Below are 20,460 nucleotides of genomic sequence, written 5' to 3'. Positions count from 1 at the left end.
AAGTGCACATCTTGTTCCCTTAGATGCTTGGAATTAGGATCCTCATTAACATCAGTAAAGATGTTCAGCTCAGTCCTTTCCTTCTTTATTGAATGGCTCTTTTCTTTGGTCCAGATTTAGTTGAAGTTGTTATTAGCTGCCCACCTAGTTGACATCAACTCATGGTGACATTATATACAACACAACCGGCCTTCATAATCCTTGCAACCACCAGTATTTTCAAGTGCATAGTTGTGGTTATTGAACCTACACCCTCATTGGCCTTCTACATCACCAAACATGATGCCCTCCTCTAGCGATTACTCCCTCCTAATGACGTGTCCAAAGTAAGTGAGTTGAACTACATTCTATTGTGATTGATAAGGCTTTCATTGGCTAACTTCAGAAGTAGATCACAACTAGATCACCAGGACTTTCTTTCCTACTTTGTCTTAGTCTAGAAGCTCTACTACTTTGTCTTGGTCTAGAAGCTCTACTGAAACTTGTTCACCATGGGTGACTGTGATGGTACTTGAAATAACTGTGGCATAGCTTCCAATATCACATCAATATGCAAGCCGTCATAGTATGACAGACTGATAGATAGATCATGACTAGATGAAGTACTATATATTAAATGTGAGATGCCTCTGTTTGATCATATGCTTGCTCATAAGTTCTTCCCTAAAGACAAACTGAACTTCTGAGTCCATGACCTTGGACACTCAACATTTTCAAAGTAATTATTTTGTCCTTTGTTGGGAAAACTTCTACCCATACGGTGAAATCATCAAAATCATCTCTTATTACTAAAGTATGGTCCACATAAATGCCGACAAATGCCACCAGCAGTTATGCTGTTATGCTAACCAAGGCAGAACATATTTATGTATCTTTCTGGAATGGGATTATATGCATCTAGCTGCAATCATATCTCAAGGAAGGTGATCCAAAGTCGTGGATTTCTCTGACCACAGGAAATAATTGTTATGCTCAGGTCAGATTTAGACTCCTATTTTACCATTTGATCTTTACTGCTCTCCACCAATTGCTCCAGAGCATAGTTAATAAGTAGAAACTTGTTTTTCTTGTTATACGAGCAGGAGAAACAGGTAAGATCTCAAAATCATGTGATCTCAAAACCATGAGCATGATTGGTTGGGCTTCAAAAATGGCATTAAATATCCCTTATAGAGCCTTTCAAGCTGAGCAAAGTGCTGGCTGAAGAAATACATTATAGTGAAATATTCCCCATTTCTCTTCTTTCGGAGAATAACCCTTTCAAGATCCAGTTATTTTCTGCTTTGAATTTTTTGTTGATACTGTGTGTTTTCATAAATAGAAGTATGCTGAATTATTGAGTGTTGTTGAATTTGTGGTAGGTACTATGAACTTTTTTCTTGACCCCTCCCACAAGCCTGCCCTTACAGTCCAGAGGAACATACCTTGTCCCACTAATTCTAATCCCTCCCCAGAGTACCCTCTGAGTTCACTGGGGCATGTATATCCCCCTCAAAATTTTCAAAATTTCTGTTCTTCCTACCAGAAATGCACATACCTCATACAACACCCTGTATAAAAAATAATTTGCAGCACATGCCTGTTTTTTCAATTTCAAACAATCATAGAGGCTCCTGCCTTGGAGTAGCATGCACTGTCAGTGGGAACGCAGCTTCCCAAAGAACCTGGGGCAAAAAGTGTTGGTGGACAACCATATATGCCACCAGTCATGAAAAGGATGAGAAAGGCTATCTATTATATGTTTCCTATGACAATACTTTTTCTAAATCCTATTATTATAAAATTGCAAATAGAATCTCTATTACTCGTGAAAAATAATACCCAGAATCACCTGTCACCTCTCCCACACGTTAGCCAAACTATCTTAGGAAAATAGCCGTAATATCCCACAGCGTCATCTTTAGGAGAGCATGTCATCTATAATCATAAGCGTTTGTGCCAATCAAGAATTAAGTTTCCTGAGGCCTTAAATATGATGTAGTCAACGAAGTGTGAAAGAACCCATTCTCTGGGATCTATCTATATTAATGAGTAACTGCTTGGAAACACACAATGAATGAATTCGTGTTGTACTGGTAATAGTGGTGCCCAATTTGCACAGCCTCAGTTTGTTCTCACTCTTATTATTAAAGTAAATACAGAGCTATGTGGATAATCTAAATCGGGCCTTCTAAATCTAAGTGGCAAACATAATTACAATCTTAGCCCTCTCTAAAACAAGCAATTTGGCCTGTGATGCTGTTAACACTATCAAGTTATTAATTTGGGTAGTTTGTATCCTATATTGCTACAGAGTTAATCTGATCAATATGTTAATAATGAAACTTTAAAACACAAGATTTAGCCCTTTTTTGATGGGTTCTACAAACATGCATAGGTAACATCTTGAGAGTTTACTCTAAGGTGAACTAGGCCAAATGAAGCAACCATGATATTTTTTCTGTGAAGTGCCATTGGAATCCCTGATGTGAAATTCCATGAGATTAACTGTGTATGGAGTTATTAATTAGGTCTTTGTCTTGGTTGATTAGCTCAACTGGTCAGACATAGCATAGAGGAGGATACGAATGTGTAAATGATCACAGGAAGTATTTTATCTACACAAAATAATGGCACCTGGGTTTTGGAATAATTTAACAATCAAAGTTAATGCTGACATATAAGTCTGGGAATTAATTCCAGCTAAACAAAACCACACCAGAAAACTTTAAATCAGGAGATGTGGCAATGCTGTTAGAGTCTCCTTACTGCCCTTGAAATATTTTCCCCTCCAACGCTCCCCTCATTCATTGGCAAGGAGTATGGTACCTCTCAAAACATTAAATTTACCTTCACTGCATCTGGTTCAAACCTTCCTTAGTGGAATGGCAAAAGTAAATTAACAACAATAACAACAACAACAAAAAAATAAAATTATAATAAAAGCTAATATCTATTGAACACTTCTGTATACCAACATGGTGTTGAGGGTTTTAAGTATTTATCTCACTTGATGTTAACAACTCTTTTATAAGGTAGGTATTATTATCATCCATGTTCAAGTGAAGACCCCAGGGTCTCCAGAGAGGTCAAAAAACTTGCCGAAGGTCACTCAGTAAATGGCAGAACTAATGTACAAGCCCTGTCTCACTCACTTCATTTAAACAATAATTTTGTGTTTAAGCACCACTTTGAAGCTATAGGACCCCGGTGGCACAGAGGTTAAGTGTTTGGCTGCTAACCAAAAGACTGAGAGTTCAAATTCACCAGCCGCTCCTTAGAAACCCTATGGGACAGTTCTAGTCTGTTCTATAGGGTCGCTATGAGTCAGAGTTGACGCTATGGATTTGATTTTTGTTTCTTGGACTCAGCTATAGAAAGAGAATCAAAACAAAACAAAATAGAAGTTTAAAGTCCCACTGTACTGCCCACTCCTTTACAATTACCCAACAATTGATTATTTAAATATTTGTTTTGGATAAGCTACATTATAAACTGGTGATGAACAGTGTGTTGATATTGACCTTTTGGTTAACGAGAGAAATGTACTCTCTTGAAAGGATGATGCTACCGAGATGATCCAACCACGGCCTTTAGGTTGATTTCCTAATTGTGGTGATGCGTTAGTTCACTTTACTTTAGGAAGATATAATCCTTCCTGTGGCCATTGTTGATATGACTGTATGAGGTTAAAGTAAATGAACTGGTCCACGTGGATCCTACCCACATCCTTGCCCTCTCCTGTACTTCATCCTGACCAACTGAACTGCGCAAAGCAAACCAAAAGATTCTAGTTAATAATTCCACCTACAGTCAGCCTGTGGAATTTTGCAATATAGTTTCTAATGACATTTGAGAGATATAATATCATATTTACGAAACCCAGAACATTGTTTCAGTTCATCCTAGGACTTAGGGTGAAGTATCCATGGGTATTCACTGTATTTACCAAACATTAATCAATATGTTTTAGAGTCTTATAATGAATACATTTACCAAAATGACACTGCAGTAATCAATTTCAGCCATTTAAGTTATCATAAGTAGCAAATTGGTGGTCTTACTAGAAGTAGAGGCAAATGTTTTCCTTGGAAAGAGCACTGGAATTGAAATTGAGTTTACCATATAAATCCAGAAGATGTGCTTTTGTTTTTTAACTAGCTGTGTTATCTTGAGCAGGACATAAAATAGACATCTCTACATATTTTCAGCTATGAAATAAATATGATATCTACCTCTTGGGGCAATAATGTGGAACAGATGGACAAAAAATAGAGAAGCAGTTCAAATACTTTAAACACTTTAGAGTCTAATTTACTTGTAATCATATTTCAGTTGTGAGAATTCTGAGTTTTGAGGACTCTAAAAACCTTTTTACTTCTGGTGTGTTCTTTCCAGTTAATATGTACTTTATCTGTCCTTTAAGCCTATCTCTTTGAAAAACATACAAAAAAGGGCTCCTGAGAGTCAGTAATGCTTTCATCTCTGTAGGAACTCCAACCTAGCATGTTAAATCCTTTAGTCAAAAAGACCCTTTAAGTTCAACATAGTTCACAGAGATTAAAACCCAACAGACAGGTCAACAATTTGGTCATGGGATTCATTTGTATGAACAATGAATATTCCTGTTCAGTCATTGCTACCCACAAGGAATAAAAGGTAAAAAATGTTGGAATTTTTTTATTTCAATGTTAGATCCGACCCAGCACTTTGCATTTCCTACATAAAAATTTCACAATTATTCGAACATTTACTTGAATAGATTTTGAAACTTCTGGTAATGATTGAGAATGCAGTGATGTATGAGAAATGCAGGCAGAAAGTAACATGCTTAACCACTTGTTGCTCTATTTTCTAAGTTACCTTTTTCAAAATTGGACTATTACAAATATATTTACATGAAATAGTCAACTAAATAAAAAGCAAATGATTTTTATGACATTTAAGGGCAGATGCCTAGATAGTAACAAACCCATTGCTGTTGAATCAATTCCTACTCACAATAACCCTCTAGGACAGGGTAGAACCGCCCCACAGGGTTTCCAAGGATGTAATCTTTACATAAGCAGACAGCCACGTCTTTTTCCCAGGGTGCGGATGGACAGTTTGAACTGCTGTCCTTTCAGTTAGCAGCCAAGCACTTAACCACTGCACCACCAGGGCTCCTTTTTAGATAATAAAGACTGAGATTTTCTAGAAAAATAGTTTCAAAAGAGGTTGTGGTATTTAAAAAAAAAGTAGCCTCAATTCAGGCTCACTTTAAAATATGAGAGAATGACTTCTAACTACATACCTTGTCTTCTGATACTCCCTAAAGACTTCATTCAGATTAAATTGCAAATTCTATGAAAAGCCTAGGCTCCAGGAACTGATGGAATACCAATTGAAATGTTTCAACAGATGCAATGCTGGAAGTGCCCACTACTCTCTGCCAAGAAATTTGGAAGACAGCTACCTGACCAACCAACAGTAAGAGATCCATATTTGTGTCCATTCCACAGAAAGGTGATTCTACAGGATGTGGAAATTATTGAACCATATCATTAATATTACAAGCAAGTAAAATTTTGCTGAAGATAATTCAAAAACAGTTGCAGCAGTACATCAACAGGGAATTGCCAAAAATTCAAGTCAGATTCAGAAGAGGGCTTGGAGTGAGGGGTATCATTGCCGATGTCGGATGGACCTTGGCTGAAATCAGAGAATACCAGAAAGATGTTTACCTGTGTTTTGTACACTATGCAAAGGCATCCCACTGTGTAGATCATAACAAATCATGGACAAGGAAATGTACATAGACCAAGAGGCAGCTGTTCCAGCAGAATAAGGAAATACTGTGTGTTTTAAAATCAGGAAAGATGTGTGCCAGAGTTGTATCTTTTCACCACAGTTAGTCTGTATGCTGAGCAAATAATTGGAGAAGTTGGACTATTTGAAGAAGAACGTGGCATCAGGATTGCAGGAAGACTCATTAACAACCTGTGACATGCAGAAAACAGCCTTGCTTGCTGAAAGTGAAGATTTGATCATTCTTCTGTCAGTCCATTGTATATTCAACATTCTTTGCCAACACCATAATTCAAAGGCATCATGGTCAAAATTTACTCTAAAATCTCAGTGGATTAATATAGTAAATTTTATTGCTTGCTCATGTCACAGTTCCTTGTAGGTCAGGCTACTTTCTTCCATGCCCAAGGAATCCAATCTTACATCTCCATCATTTTGGAGTCCTTCCCTTACAACTGTAGAAGAAAAAAAAAAAAAAATTTTTAACTGCCTCCAACCAAAAGTGATACACTTCACTTCCACTCACAGCCCACTGGTCAGAACTAGTCACATGATCCCAACTTAGCTGCAAGGAGAAGCTGGGAAATGAAGAGGTACATGGAATACAAGGTGAGAACTAAGAGTCTCTGTCATAGTGTACCCTTTTGGGTAGCCATTACACTTAACCCCGTCAATGGTGAAAACCAAAGTCCTAGCAGTTACCATATCTAACTCAAAGCTCAGGATTTCTGGGTAATCTGTTTATGACGGTCTCTTCATCAGTTACAGAAATGGCTTCACTTGTTTGGAAAATCTATGAAGTTATATGCCCCTCTTCCAGCACATACTCATACTCATTATACAATAGAAACAGAAAAACTGCAATAAACATTCCCGTTCATGAAAGGGAGGACAATGGGGAGACTTACTTCACTCAATGGTCCACAGGAATTCTATTTTTTGGTTCAAAGAAGACTTCAGGGGGTAGTTTCTGTTTAAAGTTTGAAGATTCACTCAGGGTGATATTTTTGGGAGTTCATCCAGCTTCCATGGCTCTGGAAAGTCTGAATTTCATTGAGAATTTGAAATTCTATTCTATGTTCTCCCTGATTTGGTCAGGTTTCTTTTACAGAATCTTCCACCAAAATGATGGATAATGGTAGCTGGATACCATCTAATTCTTCTGGTCTCATGGCAAAGGATGCAGTCACCCATGGAGGTAACCAGACACTAAATTTATTTCCTTGTTCTCCAATTTCTGACTTTCCTTTTTCTTCTGTTGCTTCCTTTGAATGGACACCTATTGTTGTACCTTGGCTAGCTGCTTGCTACCTTTTAAAACCCCAGGAGCTACCTTATGAATTAAGAGGTAGAACAAGTACTGAGAAGCAATATTAGGCCAATTGATTGAGATATTAAGTTTCACTGTTTAATGTATTGACGAGATTGACCATGTAGCAATAGAGTTCACTATTTAAAGTCTCTCAAATCCCAGACTGGTATATCACTAACACTAGAAGGGAGTTTTATTATTTCAGAAAAAGTGCTGGAATTGATCTTCTAAAACTAAGAGGCAAAATAAATTCAATTCCAAACCCTGAATCTTAATATCTTAACACAGCATAGCTTTTCTCTTGCTCGTATCATAGCACAATGGGGACTAGACAACTTGCTTACACAGTTCTCCTCCAAGCAGTGACTCAGAGACCTAGACTGCTGCTATTCTGCAACTTTGCCTTCTTGGAGCCCTTCATTTCATGCCACACAGAAGTGAGACTCAATGTAGATAGTTAAGAGCAGTGGTAGGAGTACACATTCTTAATTTTAAAGAAGGCTGAAAAATGTAGGAGGAGCACAAATGCAATATTTGTTGAGTCTTCCCTGCCTCTGCCATACTATTTTGTACCACATTAGCCATTGTTTTACATCTTGCTCCATAATTTCATAATTTTCTGGGCATTCTTAACCTGGGCTACTTGGAGTTTTAACAGTGAGTCCTATTTCTTTTGTGACCTCCCTGGCAAGGAAGGGAGGAGCTAGGTGGTATACGTGTCTGTGGTTTAGGTGCCATGACCATAAATGGGAATTACGGTTCATTACAGACTTAATCCCAAAGCCAAAAAAAAAAAAAAAAAAAAGTCTCATGTTGAAGTGCTCAGCTTCATTTTATTAGACAATCAAAGGTATATAACCCATTATCTTTCCATTTATCCTTAAGGCCCAGGAATCTCTATAAGTATAAATAAATTGGACTTGAATTTGAAAAAGCATATGCATTTCATGTTGTTTCTGCAATACTCATAAAAAAAAAAATAGATACATAAAATCCAGGAAATGTATAAACTGTCTTACCACCTGTTTTGTCTCCAAATGTCTTTTTCCATTAAAACTATTAATATATGATGACAAGCTTAAAAGGTAATGGCTAGAAACCATTTAAAATTAATTGGTTGACCAAATATTCTTTATACATTTATACTCTTAATCAAATTCATCTACTATTATTATTTATCAAATTCTTACAATTTCACGAATAAGCCAAAAGTTGTGTCCCATCATCTGAAAAGAGTAGCTTTATTTATTGAATTGATAGAAGATTTGAAATCAGTTTGTAAGAGGTAGCTGATTTCCCCCCATATCTACCAACTTAATGCATATGCAAATTAAATGTAATAAGAGTCCTTTTCCTAGTCTTAAAAACTTTTGTGTGTTATAAAGTAAGTTATGAGAAAATTCTATATATAATGGTAAGTTAAAGATGGAAAGTTACATTACTCATGTGTCTATAACTGGTGCAGACAAATTTGCAAAGCCTTTGAAGTCACAGTGATCCTTCACATGCCCAGGATAGGTACTTTGCCCTTGGGAAGGTGTTCATCCCATCCGCCCTTCATTTATCACATTCCTCCTCCCCCTTCCAGACAGAAATGTCAAATGACTCTCTGGGAACTTCCTGAAGTCTGCCTCCTCTTCCATAAGAAAACCTGCTCCTCCTGCCCTTGGGTATGAAACAGCCACCACAGTGTCCCACAAAGGTCACTGGATCTCAGCTTCTGGAAGAACTCACCTGCATTTGGGACCAGGAAGCTAGCGTTCCTGGCTGACCCTGTGGTGTTTGAAAGAAAGAAAAGCTACCATATTTTATCCCCCAAAATGATATAAAGGAAAACAAAAACAAGCCCGTTTCCCACGTGGCAGCCTGCACAGTGAAGGCCATTGTTCCTTGGGAGCTGCAACTGACACACGCCCGCTGTTCCGGATGAACTGGCTCGTCCTCACTTTACAGGCATGAAGTCACAGTGATGATGGTCCCATCCCTTGGGTGGTTTTCCTCTTTGGTTGCACTGTGCTATTTCCTGGTGTACCTGATGTGCCCAAATTCAAAACCATACGGAGAAGAGAGAATTTTGTTAACACACTCATTTTAACTCTGGGAGAAATAATCTAGAAGAAAAGCCAAGGGAGATGCTATGAACTGGACCACAGGTCATTTACAGATAAATCACTCAGCAACTTACGGTGTGTTGGCCTGTTTAGTGTAAGCCAGTTTAAAAAAAAAAAAATTAAATAGATTCTCAAACTAGTTAATTCATTTATCCTTAAAAGCAGTGCTTGAGAGAATATGCTGCTTAGGAGATGCTTTGGAGGTAAATGAAAACCTCTGAGGGAAACCCATTAAACAAAAGCATAATAAATTTTTATGGAAACAAACACTTGCTGGTGTAGATGCCTGAGTCATATTTACTAGTCAAGCCAAATAAATTAGGCCTATTTTCTGCTAGGGACAAGAGCCCCGTGGCTGCATAACACCTCTCATGCCCCAGTAAGACCAGTAGTAAGAGCAAGGCTGGGCATAAGGAATTTATTCCAACTCTCTTTGTTTTGTTGTTGTTTTTTTTTTCCCCCATTGCCTAATAAGTCCTCCTCCCTTCTCCACCTCAGAACCTACATTAAGAAAGAGTAAAAGTAAACACACAATTTCTGATTCGGTCCTACTACCACCAGCGGAGGTAGTCTGTGGGAGGCAGAGATGACTCTTCCCAGTATGAGATGATCTGGAGGAAGCAGAGAGACACCCCAAAATATCACCCCCTTAAGCTTGTATCAAGATCTCATCATTAAAAGCTTAAGCCTAAGCATTTATCTCATGTCTGTCACAGGCTGGGCATTACACCGTGAATTAAGGATACGACGATGAATGTGGTCCTCATAAACTGAAAAAATCACCAGGCACTGCCATAGCAAAATGCTTTGATCTGCACCAGCGATTATCATTCTGAAGTATTACTACTGTTAACCGTTATTTGTCTCCCTAACCTGAACCTTGAAGGCAGGGACTTTGTGTTGGTAACCCTCATATATCACTGTGATTGATGCGTAGCATGTCCTCCATTCATGAGTGTGAATAATCAATAAATGAATGAATGAATAACTGGCAATACATGGCACCGTAGCAGCCATTAGTCAGTCATTGATTAGACCCTTTCTACCAGGAGAGCGGAAACCCTGGTGGCGTAGTGGTTAAGCGCTACGCCTGCTAACCAAAGGATCAGCAGTTCAAATCCACCAGGTGCTCCTTAGAAACTCTATGGGGCAGTTCTACTCTGTCCTATAGGGTCGTTATGAGTCACACTCGACGGCACTGGGTTTGGTTTTTTTGGTTTTACCAGGAGAGCTAACAAAGAGACAGTCCTTGGAGAGTGGCACCAGAAAGTCTCAAACCCAAACCAAACACATAGTCTTCAACTGGATTTCAATTCTAGCAATCCTATAGAACAGAGTAGAATTGCCCCATAGGGTTTCCGAGGCTGTAAATCTTTACAGAAGCGGACTGCCACATCTCTCTCCCTTGGAGCCACCGACCTTTCCTTTAGCAGCCGACTGGTTAACCGCTGTGTCTCAAAGGTGGGCAGAATAAAAGGCTGAGCCATCTGCCAGAAGGAGGTACAGAAAGCCCAGCAAGTGGACCTGGATGTCTGGGTTCCTAGAACAGCAGCTCTAAAAGGAGAAGACAAGTTTTAAAAGGGTCGAGGGGAAGGTACTAAGGACAACCTCACTTTGTTTACATTTGTGTCAAAGCTCCACCTTACTCATGGACATCTTTTCTGTTAAAAACAAACAAACAAACAAACCAAAGTTTATGAAGAAGATAAGTATTTCATGCTAACTTCACATAAAATGCAGTAAGAGTTGGCAGGTGACATGCTTCAGCTGATGGACAGATGAAAGTAGTAATTCTCTGTGTGCAACCAACAGGCAGATTGATCGTAACACTGATATTTGGAATTTGAGGACAACAATATTTTTATTCCTGGCATTAAATCGTACCTTTTTTCATTTGTGGCTCGAATTTGTCTGTTCATTTGTGTATATCACAACATACACTTTATGAACAAAGGCAGGTGATGGGTCTGGAAGTCGGGTACATGTCTTCGGTAGAACCATAGCCACAGGTTTCTGTTTTGGACATCCTTCTGAAACTTCAGATTTTTGCAAAGCCAGGTCAACTCATTAGGACACAGCCAACCGCTCAGCCTGCTCCTCAGCTCAGGGGCACTTGGAAAAAAGGCTGTCGTGCTCTAACACACTGCCATCTTTTGGCCGTGAGAAGTAAACCAAAAAAAAAAAAAAAAGAAAGGCCTTGTAGCCTGGTAACTAAAGGAAACTGACGCAAACACACTACTCCACTGTTAGAAGTTCTTTGGAACTGACAATGGAAAACAAAACAAAATCAAATGGGGCAGGGCTTCACCGTCTTGCTAAAAAAGATAATTCATCTTCCAACCATTTCAGTCCACACTGGGGGATTTATTCTTTAATCCATTAATGTATTAACACTACTACAGATCTTTCATTGTTCTCATTTTGAATGTGATTTTACAATATAAAAACATACAATATAGTATACCTAAGGTCCATATATTTTGAGAGTCTCATACCACTTTCCATAATTTTGAATGCATGCATATTCATGCAGCAGGTATTTTGAGCACCTGCTATGTGCCAGGACCTTTTCTGGGTGGTGGAATATATATATATGTGGTAAGCAAGACCACTTGTATATAGTTTCTGCCCTCATTGATGTGGTATTCTAGTGTGAGCATTGAGCACATGGGAGAAAGCTTAATATGGAAAGATGGAGATTAATCTATGAGTAAGAAGGGGATTTAACATATCTAGGGTCCAAGTTGGCCTCTCCAGGAAGTGACATTTAAAAGGGAACTAGAAGGATTGTAAAAAGTTAATGAGATGAAAGTGGAGAAACATGGGTAGGGACCGCCTTCCAGAAAAATGGGTCACTCTTTAAAGACACAACACTGAACCGGTGATCTCACGAATTACCAAGTGAGTTCTTGATTTGTATAAGATGCTTCACAATAATGTTTACAATTTATGTTTTTATCTCCTAAAATGTAATATCAAGCACTTCAGCATAGTTAGTGGGAGGCGGTATGGTGCTGGTAAAGTATAAGCCTTTAAAGTTTCAGAGACATGAATTCAAATCCAATTTGCTTAGCAATTTTAAGTGACTTGCTTCTCTGGGAGGTCTCTCAGCGGTGCAAATGGTTTGTGTGCAACTACTAACCTAAAGGTTGGTGGTTTGAACCTGTCTATTTATCTCTCTTTTTTTTTTTTTTATTTATCTCCAGGAAACCCTGGTGGTGTAGTGGTTAAGAGCTATGGTTGCTAACCAAAAGGTTGGCAGTTCAAATCCACCAGGTGCTCCCTGGAAACTCTATGGGGCGGTTTTACTCTGTCCTATAGGGTTGCTATAACGGCAATGGGTTTGGTTTGGATTTTTTTTTTTTAATCTCTAAAAGGAATAATTGAACCTAGTGTTGCTAGGCGTAAAAAGAGTACATATATTTCACATTCCAGTACAGAGTCACACACAATGCAGGCACTCAATAAATAGTACGTTCTCTTACCACCTTAGCTTCTATAGGATACCGGAGATTCTACAGTCATTTAAGAAGGGTCATTCAATCAATGTCTTGAACATATTGTTTAAAAGACCATTTCAATTATAGTTTTGTGATTAGTAGGAAACCATATTTGATCCATCGTTCATTTCATAAAATTTATTCTTAATAATATTGCTTGAATCATCTTCCTTAGCAAGGAGGTGTCGAGGCTTTTTTGGCATTCACAAAACAAAGTTTTAGGGGAATGGGAAGATGGGTGTATCCCTAAATAACTGAAAGTTTCTGCTTTGATTATCAGAACTACTCCAATTCACTGAATAATTATACTACTCAGCCTTAATCATGTAGACCCAATCCTAGATTACTCCAAAATAGACCAAAGTGTGTTGGGGGGTGGGTGGGAGGGGGAGGAGGGGGCAGAGTACAGAGATAATAATTTTATCCACAGTTACAAAAAAATCTCTTTATATGTTTTTAAAGTTTTGTCATTCATATCTTGTATATTTCAGCACAATTTATCAATCCAGAATCACAGTAATATCATTTGTAAAAATGATGATAAACTCTTCTAACCTAAAACCATTTTATCAAATTTAAATATGTCTTCTGTCAAATATCTTCTGTATTGAGGCATGAAAATGTTAAAGCTAGAAGGACTCATAGAAATTTCCTGGCCTAGCCTATTATTCCACAGATGAGGAAACTAAGCCACAAAAAATGGTAGCTTTTCCTAATCCCAGAACAAAGATTCTCACACAGGGGCCCTGGCTCCCAAGTTAATGCATTTTCTACTAGTTTATACTTCACCAACATTTCACAGGGGTAGCATATGGGATGGGCTCTTTCATCTGAAACAAGTGTCATAAAATATATTTGATTAAAACAGGTTCTCAAATAGTATTTTTTTTATGGTTAAGAATTTTATTATCAAAATTATTACATCTTTTGTGAAAGTTCAAATGTTACAGCAAGGTGTAAACACTCCACTTGAGAAAGAAGTGATACTTCTTCCCTTCCAAGAGTTCCCCCCCACCCCGCCCCCCACCCCCCCCAAAAGGTCTGGTCTTGACAGCACCCTGCCCACACAGAGTGGCTGGGGGCTCTGCATGTGCCAGGCAGGGTGAGAGCCGCCTGCCCGCTGGCCTCTCCCCTTGGTTGACAGCCAAAGGGAGAATGCAAACCCCAGCCCAAATGGAGAGACATTTACATACGTTTTATATAATATACAAAGAAACCAGCATCCCAGGCAACATGATTTCCACTCCCAGCGCTCTCCCAGCCTGATGGGTTTGTGGGGGAAACAACAAAAAGAAAGTACTCTGCTGAGGTCTCAGCATTAAAAAACAACAACAACAACAACAACAACAAAAAAAATCCCCTCATTTGAGCAAACACCTGATTTCAATTTTGAAAAAGTGAAATTTTGTAACAGTCACACACAAAGAGAGAAGACTGTGCATATGATAGTTGTAGGAGGGGGTAGAAAGGAAGGGGACGCAAGTGGCTGGGGAAAAAAAGGAGAAAAAAAAATTAGAGGGAAGGAAGGGAGACTCACAGTATTATCTTGTCCAAAAGAAAAGAGGTAAGGTCCACTGCAGCACCAGGGATTACACCTGTCATATATTCACTACCCCTACCATGGTTATAACTGAATACAAAATTAGATAAATAAAAACACGCCGGATATTACAGTAAACAAGTGAAAGAAATAAGCTGGCAACTGTATGGAATTTAAAAAGATTGTGTACCCCACCTGGACTGGCTCCAGGGCTCCTCCAGGGGTGTTCAACAGGCACAATGCACTGACGGGGAGAAGCCAATCTGTTCTCATCTCTCGTCCAGAACAGTGTTACGTGTGTGGGTGGCTTTCTAACTCTCACCTTGCCCACTCGCAAAAAAAAAAAAGCAAATATCCCCCAGAAGAAATGTGGGACATGCCCACACACAATCGCAGTCCTGTCGGTGCCACTCCACAAACATTTTTCCATTCTTACCCTGCAGTCACGAGTGCATGCTCCCCAATCGTGGAGACGGTCCTACTCATGGATCAACTCCTGATTAAACGGGAGTAGAAAAAATAAAACTCAATTCCCAAACCACTTGGAATCCTTCCTAATCAAATTTATTACCAAAGGTTGGAAAGTAGCAATGCATTTGGCCCATCTCACTTAACATTCATCTTTTCTTTGCCTACCTACGTTACAGGTTACTGAGCTGTGGAAGAGCTCGAGAAGGGGGAGTAGGATGGTAACAGCTGGAGACTCAGGCAATCTACTAGGATAATCTGCTCCTGAATAATCAAGAGTTGACCATCAGCTCTTTTTCAGAAAGCCAGGCACCCCTCAATCACAGCATGTTCCAAGCTTCGCTGTATCTTAGTGATTTTAAGACAATGATAGGAAATATTCTTGGTGGACACACCTTGGCCAGATATCTCCTTTTGGAATGGTTGTCTTAGGGTGAACATTTACATACCTACCTTTTTTCGTAAGTGCATAAAACCCTAACACTACTCAGATGGCTTGGGGCTTTGAGACTGGCTCTTTTCACTCTCTTCCTTTGAAAAGATATTTTTTTTTAACTTAAAAAGATGCCTTCACTGCACAAGTGACTACAGGCTATGGGCAAGGTCGGGAGATGGAGGCTTCAACACAACTCATTGCACTTAGAACCGTTACTAACCAAAACACCATTTGCTTGTCAACAATGTACCCTTAACAGCAGGGAGAAACTTCTTTATAGTCTCTGCTTTAGACAAGATTTACATCTTTCTCCAAGGCCAGAGGCCAGTCGCGACCACAAGTCTTGTTTCTTGTTGACCAGACCCAATCCTCTGGCACCTTGTACCTCCCTTCTCCAGCAATATGCTCGGCCTAGGATCCAGAGGCAGCTGGAAGGAAGTAGCTATGGGCTCATTCAGTTCTATTTTCCCAAATCCAGAAGCCTTCGGAAAGTCCTGTCTGAGTCTTGACTCCTGACCCTTGCAGCGGCTGGAGTCGATACTGGTGCACACCCCCACTCCCACGGTGTGGGTAGTGCTGTGAATTGGAAACCGCGGATACCCTGGAGGCCTGGTAGGCAGCTGACTGCCCAGCACTGGGCAGACTGATAGTCCGTAAGTCTGATGGCAATGATGACCTAGAGTTCTGAGGAAAGGAGGTGGAACTCAGAGTTCCTGTGCTGGACTGAGAAACCGAGCCTGAGGTTGGCGAGTCTGAGGGGCCCTGTGTGGGAGGGCTAGCAGCACTAGAAGGGCAGCTCCTCCGTGGAAGACTGCTACCAGTGCTGTTTCCAGAATGTGGCTGGCTGCTATAATACCCTGGTGTCCCCGTAAATGGGGCCAACGAGTCTGTGGACACAGGGTGGGCGGGGCTGGAATAGGACACAGAAGAGAGGGATGATTCTGAAGAACCATGAGAGGGGGGTTTTCCAGGTCTCAGTGCAGTAGTTCGATAACTGTATCCTGGAGATTGGGTGGGGTGTCCTCTAAAGGGAGAGGAACTCTGCTGAAGGAGGCTTTGTGATTCTGTCCGTGGACTATCACACTGCAGGAGCTGGTAGCTGTATCTAGAAGGGCTGTAAACAGTTGCTCCTTTAGAGAGTGCCGAGCTCAATGTCTCTGGACCTTCTCCATCCACAGGGTCTGAGTCTTTCTCTGTGGTGCTACTCTCCCATGTGGGAGAGGGTTCTCCTTTTTGGGCCACCCTCACACTGCTCTGGAGGACCTTGGGTATGCTCCCTCCTTCTCGGAGCCGTTCTACTGACGTGGGAACCATCCACCTACTGCTGATATTCTCTTGAGGTCTGCAGTGGGACGAAGAAGTGCCTCTGGAATCTGATGGGCTTACCGCCTCCAGATGGGACACAGAGGAATGAGATGGGGAGAATTTTTTGTGAGGGGAAGATGGGGCTCGGGCTGAGGATCCCTGTACACCATGGCCACCAGTGTCAGGCACTGAGTTACTGCTGCCTTGCCCAGCTCCTCCAGACTTGCTTTTGCTCTGTATAGAGTCAGTTCCCCCACCAGCAGACTCCTTGGCTTCTTGTTTTCGTTTGCGGTACTCCAGCAGAGATACCTTTTTCCTCTGTGGTGGGTTCTGTGGGGCAGATGGGAGTCCTTCACAGGCCCTTTCACCACCAGGTGACATGGATCCACGAGAAAGGTCTTTCATAATTCCATGTTCATATCTGCTGGGAAACCCTTCTGCAGGGGAACAATATCCCCCATCCAAGAGTAAAGGCTTCCTATCCCCTACTAGGGGAGACCCTCGATACAATCCATCTGCTCGAGGCATAGCGTTCAAAGGGGAGTAGGCATACATTAAGTTAAACTCTGTCCGAAATGCCTGGTCCGAGTTTCTTACAAGGGTCTGATGTCCATCTCCACTCCTGCTTGGGAAGCCAGACTGAGAGTTGGGCCCAATGGAGGGATGAGGAGCCAGGTCAGAATGACCTGAGTTAAGCTGAGAAGGTCTGTCAGCACAGTTGTTAGTGCTGGCGTCAAGGTATCCTACTTTTGTCAGATCCGTATCTTTTCGGTGACAAAGCTCAAACTGCAGAGGAGTATTACAGCGACTAGCAGTAGTAAGAGACGTGATTGGTGAGAACATGAGGCTGTATCCATTTCGACAATCCTCTTCTCCTGGATGAGATGGACCAGGTGTGGTCAGCTGGGGGCTCTTTGATCCTGGATTGGGAGGGGGTGGTGTGACTGGGGAGAAAGGCCGCAGTAATTTGGTGACATTCTGTTCCATCAGATAGCGAGACTTCCATTTCTTTAATGGGCTCAACAAGTCTGCATTGTCTTTGCAGATGCTAGAAGCATTACTGTTCTCATTACTTTGGTATAGGTGCTGAGTTCTAGTCTCCTGGGGTACGGATGATGTTTGAGTCATCCCTCCTTCCAAGGCTTGCTTTATCCAGCGCTTCTTACAGGAGCTGAACGTGCCATCAGGCAGAAGGGGCCTTCGGCGCCTCTCAGGGATAAAGAGTGAACCAAAACGAATGTAGTGTTTGGGAGTGGTGCAAATTAATGGGGAATGGATAAGACCAGGTAACATGTTCAGAGTCGTTGCCAGCACAGTTGGGTCCGTGGTGATACGTAAAGGGCACTCAACAGGACATTCTTGCTTCTCTGCTTTGTCATTCATCCATTCTGTAACTAGATACTTTTGGGTTTTAGGGTACTTCGATGCAGCCCGGTTGACATGGGATCCAACAACCGATACCACTGCTGGGTCAGACCCTGTTAATTGCCTGTTTTCTCCTAAATTGTCTACACTTCCAGCTTCAGTAGGAGTTACTAAGCTGTTATTTCCTCCCTCTTCCAGGGCAGTTTGTGACAACTCTGCCTGCTGTGCATTGGCCTGCTTCTGACGCTTTAGTCTTTGGGCTGAACTGGTCCGGTACCGAGAAATTCGACTCTTCGGTCGAGGCCTAGAAGGCTTTGCTGGAGGTGGTTTAGGAATTGGTTTTTCTACAGCAATATCCCCTGCCTGGGAAGACCTCCGGGTGTTCACACCAACACTCTGTGGGGTGCTTGGGACGGCAACATTTGAAGCTGGGTTGCTAACTTCAGATTCAGAGGCTTCAGTTTTTGTCTCGTCTACCACAGGAGTCTCAGAGGTGTTGGTAGCAATCTCTATGTCAGAGTTGCTCAGCTCCAAGGTCTGATCCCACCGTTTCCTTCTTTTTTCTAAGTTTTCAAAAGCATGCATAATGGCTTCAACCTTCCTATCTTCCCAGGTCCTTCTGCTGTGAGCTGGGTTCTCCTGGTCATCTACAACCTCTTCTTTCTCTTCTTCTGGTTTTTCTTCTGGATTGTCTATTTCCTCATGATCACTGGATACATTTACTTTTTCTGGAACTTCTTCTGGTTGCTGGTCATTATTCTCCTCTGGAGCCTCATTCTGCTGCTCCATCTCTAGCTCTTTTCGTCGTGCTTTTCTACGCCTGGCCTCTGCTCCAATGGTGGGTAGGCTTGGAGGAAGTGGGAGTGGCTGTTCTGCAGCATTGGGATTCCTTTTCTGTATAGGGCAATTCCGGTTCCCCTTGTGACATGCACAGTCCACTTTATAATTACAGTTACTGTACTCATAATCAAACGCTATGGTGACCTCTGCATCCTTGGTAATGGCAGACACGGCGTAGATACACAGGTGAATCATTCCATCTGCGATCATGTGCCGTACCTCTGCATTTGGTGTACAAGATCTTCTGATGAATCGAGCATCATTACCGAAAGTTCGGGCATCCACACACATCTCTACACCATTGAATTTTGAGTAGAAGAGCACAAAGGGGTATGGTTTTTAGAAGAAATGCCCATTGACCTCAAATTGCTGTCGTAACATGACTTTCCCTTGATACTCTATTATAAGAGTGTCCAAAGCCAAATCTCTTGCAGCCCTCAGGATCTTTCGGTGCTTTTGAACACGAGTGACTCTTCCCAGCTGTAGCTGCATTTGGGAACCAATAACTGTATTATTACAGGCCAATTCAGTTTTATTAATAGTGTCTAAAATGGCAGGTTTGCCCACAAATTCCTTGCCAGAATGTAGATGTTGTTCAAGGGCGTTTTGTACATCTGCACCGTACTGATTAGTGAAAGCTTCTTCATACTGATCAGTCCATAGTCTTATCCAATTTTCCCAGCCCTCAGTTGTATTCTCATTTAAATTCTGTGCTTCAGAGGGAGAATTCTTGATTTTTTTCGTCTTTGGTGCTGCACGACCCTTTTCTGGACTCTTTTTCCACTTCTTGGGTTTCGTTCTCCTAACCCGATTAACAGTTAAGGTGATGCTTGTAGGTGTGTGCTGTGTTGCTGTATACAACACAGTGGAAGGAGAAAGCTCCTCATCCCAGCTTTCCGTTGCACTGCTATCCCCACCTGATATGTTGTCCTGCTTCCGCTGATGAAGTCTAATAACCTTCCCCCTGCTCATTCCCCTGCACTTGTCACAGTTGAGAAGGAAGCCATCCTGAGAAAGACCACAAGGACACCAGGTAGGAACAGTCTCTCCTTCAGAGTTCGGGCTGTCTCCACAGCGTTCTTCTAGGGGCGACGGCAGGCCATTCAGGTCAGAACGAGGGATGATCGTAGCATAAGGCAGTCCTCGACACCCATGCCTCTGAGTGGTCCCATAATTATGAGTGGAATACATGCTCTTCTCATACACTCCATCAATCTGCTGGACTAGCCTCCACAGATTCAGGGCAGCTGAGCGGGGAGTTTCCCCTAGAGAAGCCACTCTGGGCTGGTTTAGACTCAGAACTATTCTTCTTAATTGGATCTCTTAATACTTCCATGAAACCTCACATGACATTTGCGGTGAGTGAGATGATGAAAGTGCCTTCTGTACTGCCCCAGGGACCAGGCCCTCTTCCATTCACTACCAAGACAGGATACCCTCACTCAAGAAGTGGCTGTGGGATCAAGAGTCTGAACTGGACCTGAACATATTCAAAACACCAGGATTTTTCCAGCCCAGACCCTAATCCCTGGTACTGCCTGGAATAGACTTGGCTTCTGGGGGTGTGCTGCCCCCTAGGCCCCTTGGGTCTCTTTCGCTGGACTTTCACATCCTGGTGTAGTGTCACTTCGTCTTGAAAGGTAGGGGGCTTCCACTTCCTTTTCTGATCCAGCAGCCATATCTGAGTAGGATGGATCTGGTGTGGTGACTCCCAGAGGGACTGCAATGCTCATGACGTCCAACACAGCAGAGAGTGAAAATCACGGGGTCCAATTAATGGAGACAGACCACTCTGAGAGTGGGGGTGAGCTGCAGAG

General features: G+C 41.5%; 1 protein-coding gene across 1 annotated transcript; it reads right to left on the bottom strand.

Annotated features, from left to right (window-relative positions):
- Positions 1–15,564: 15,564 nt before the first annotated feature.
- On the bottom strand, positions 15,565–20,220 carry LOC100661554 (histone-lysine N-methyltransferase SETD5-like). The gene is given in 2 exon segments (XM_064285698.1): positions 15,565–19,858; positions 19,860–20,220. Coding segments are annotated over 2 exon segments (4,395 nt in total). The 5' UTR covers positions 19,980–20,220; the 3' UTR covers positions 15,565–15,583.
- Positions 20,221–20,460: the final 240 nt, after the last annotated feature.

The sequence above is a fragment of the Loxodonta africana genome, chromosome 5, assembly GCF_030014295.1.
Source record: "Loxodonta africana isolate mLoxAfr1 chromosome 5, mLoxAfr1.hap2, whole genome shotgun sequence".
Taxonomy (NCBI): Eukaryota; Metazoa; Chordata; class Mammalia; order Proboscidea; family Elephantidae; genus Loxodonta; species Loxodonta africana.
The sequence above is the reverse complement of the archived record's forward strand: the minus strand, read 5'-3'. Positions and strand labels throughout refer to the sequence as shown.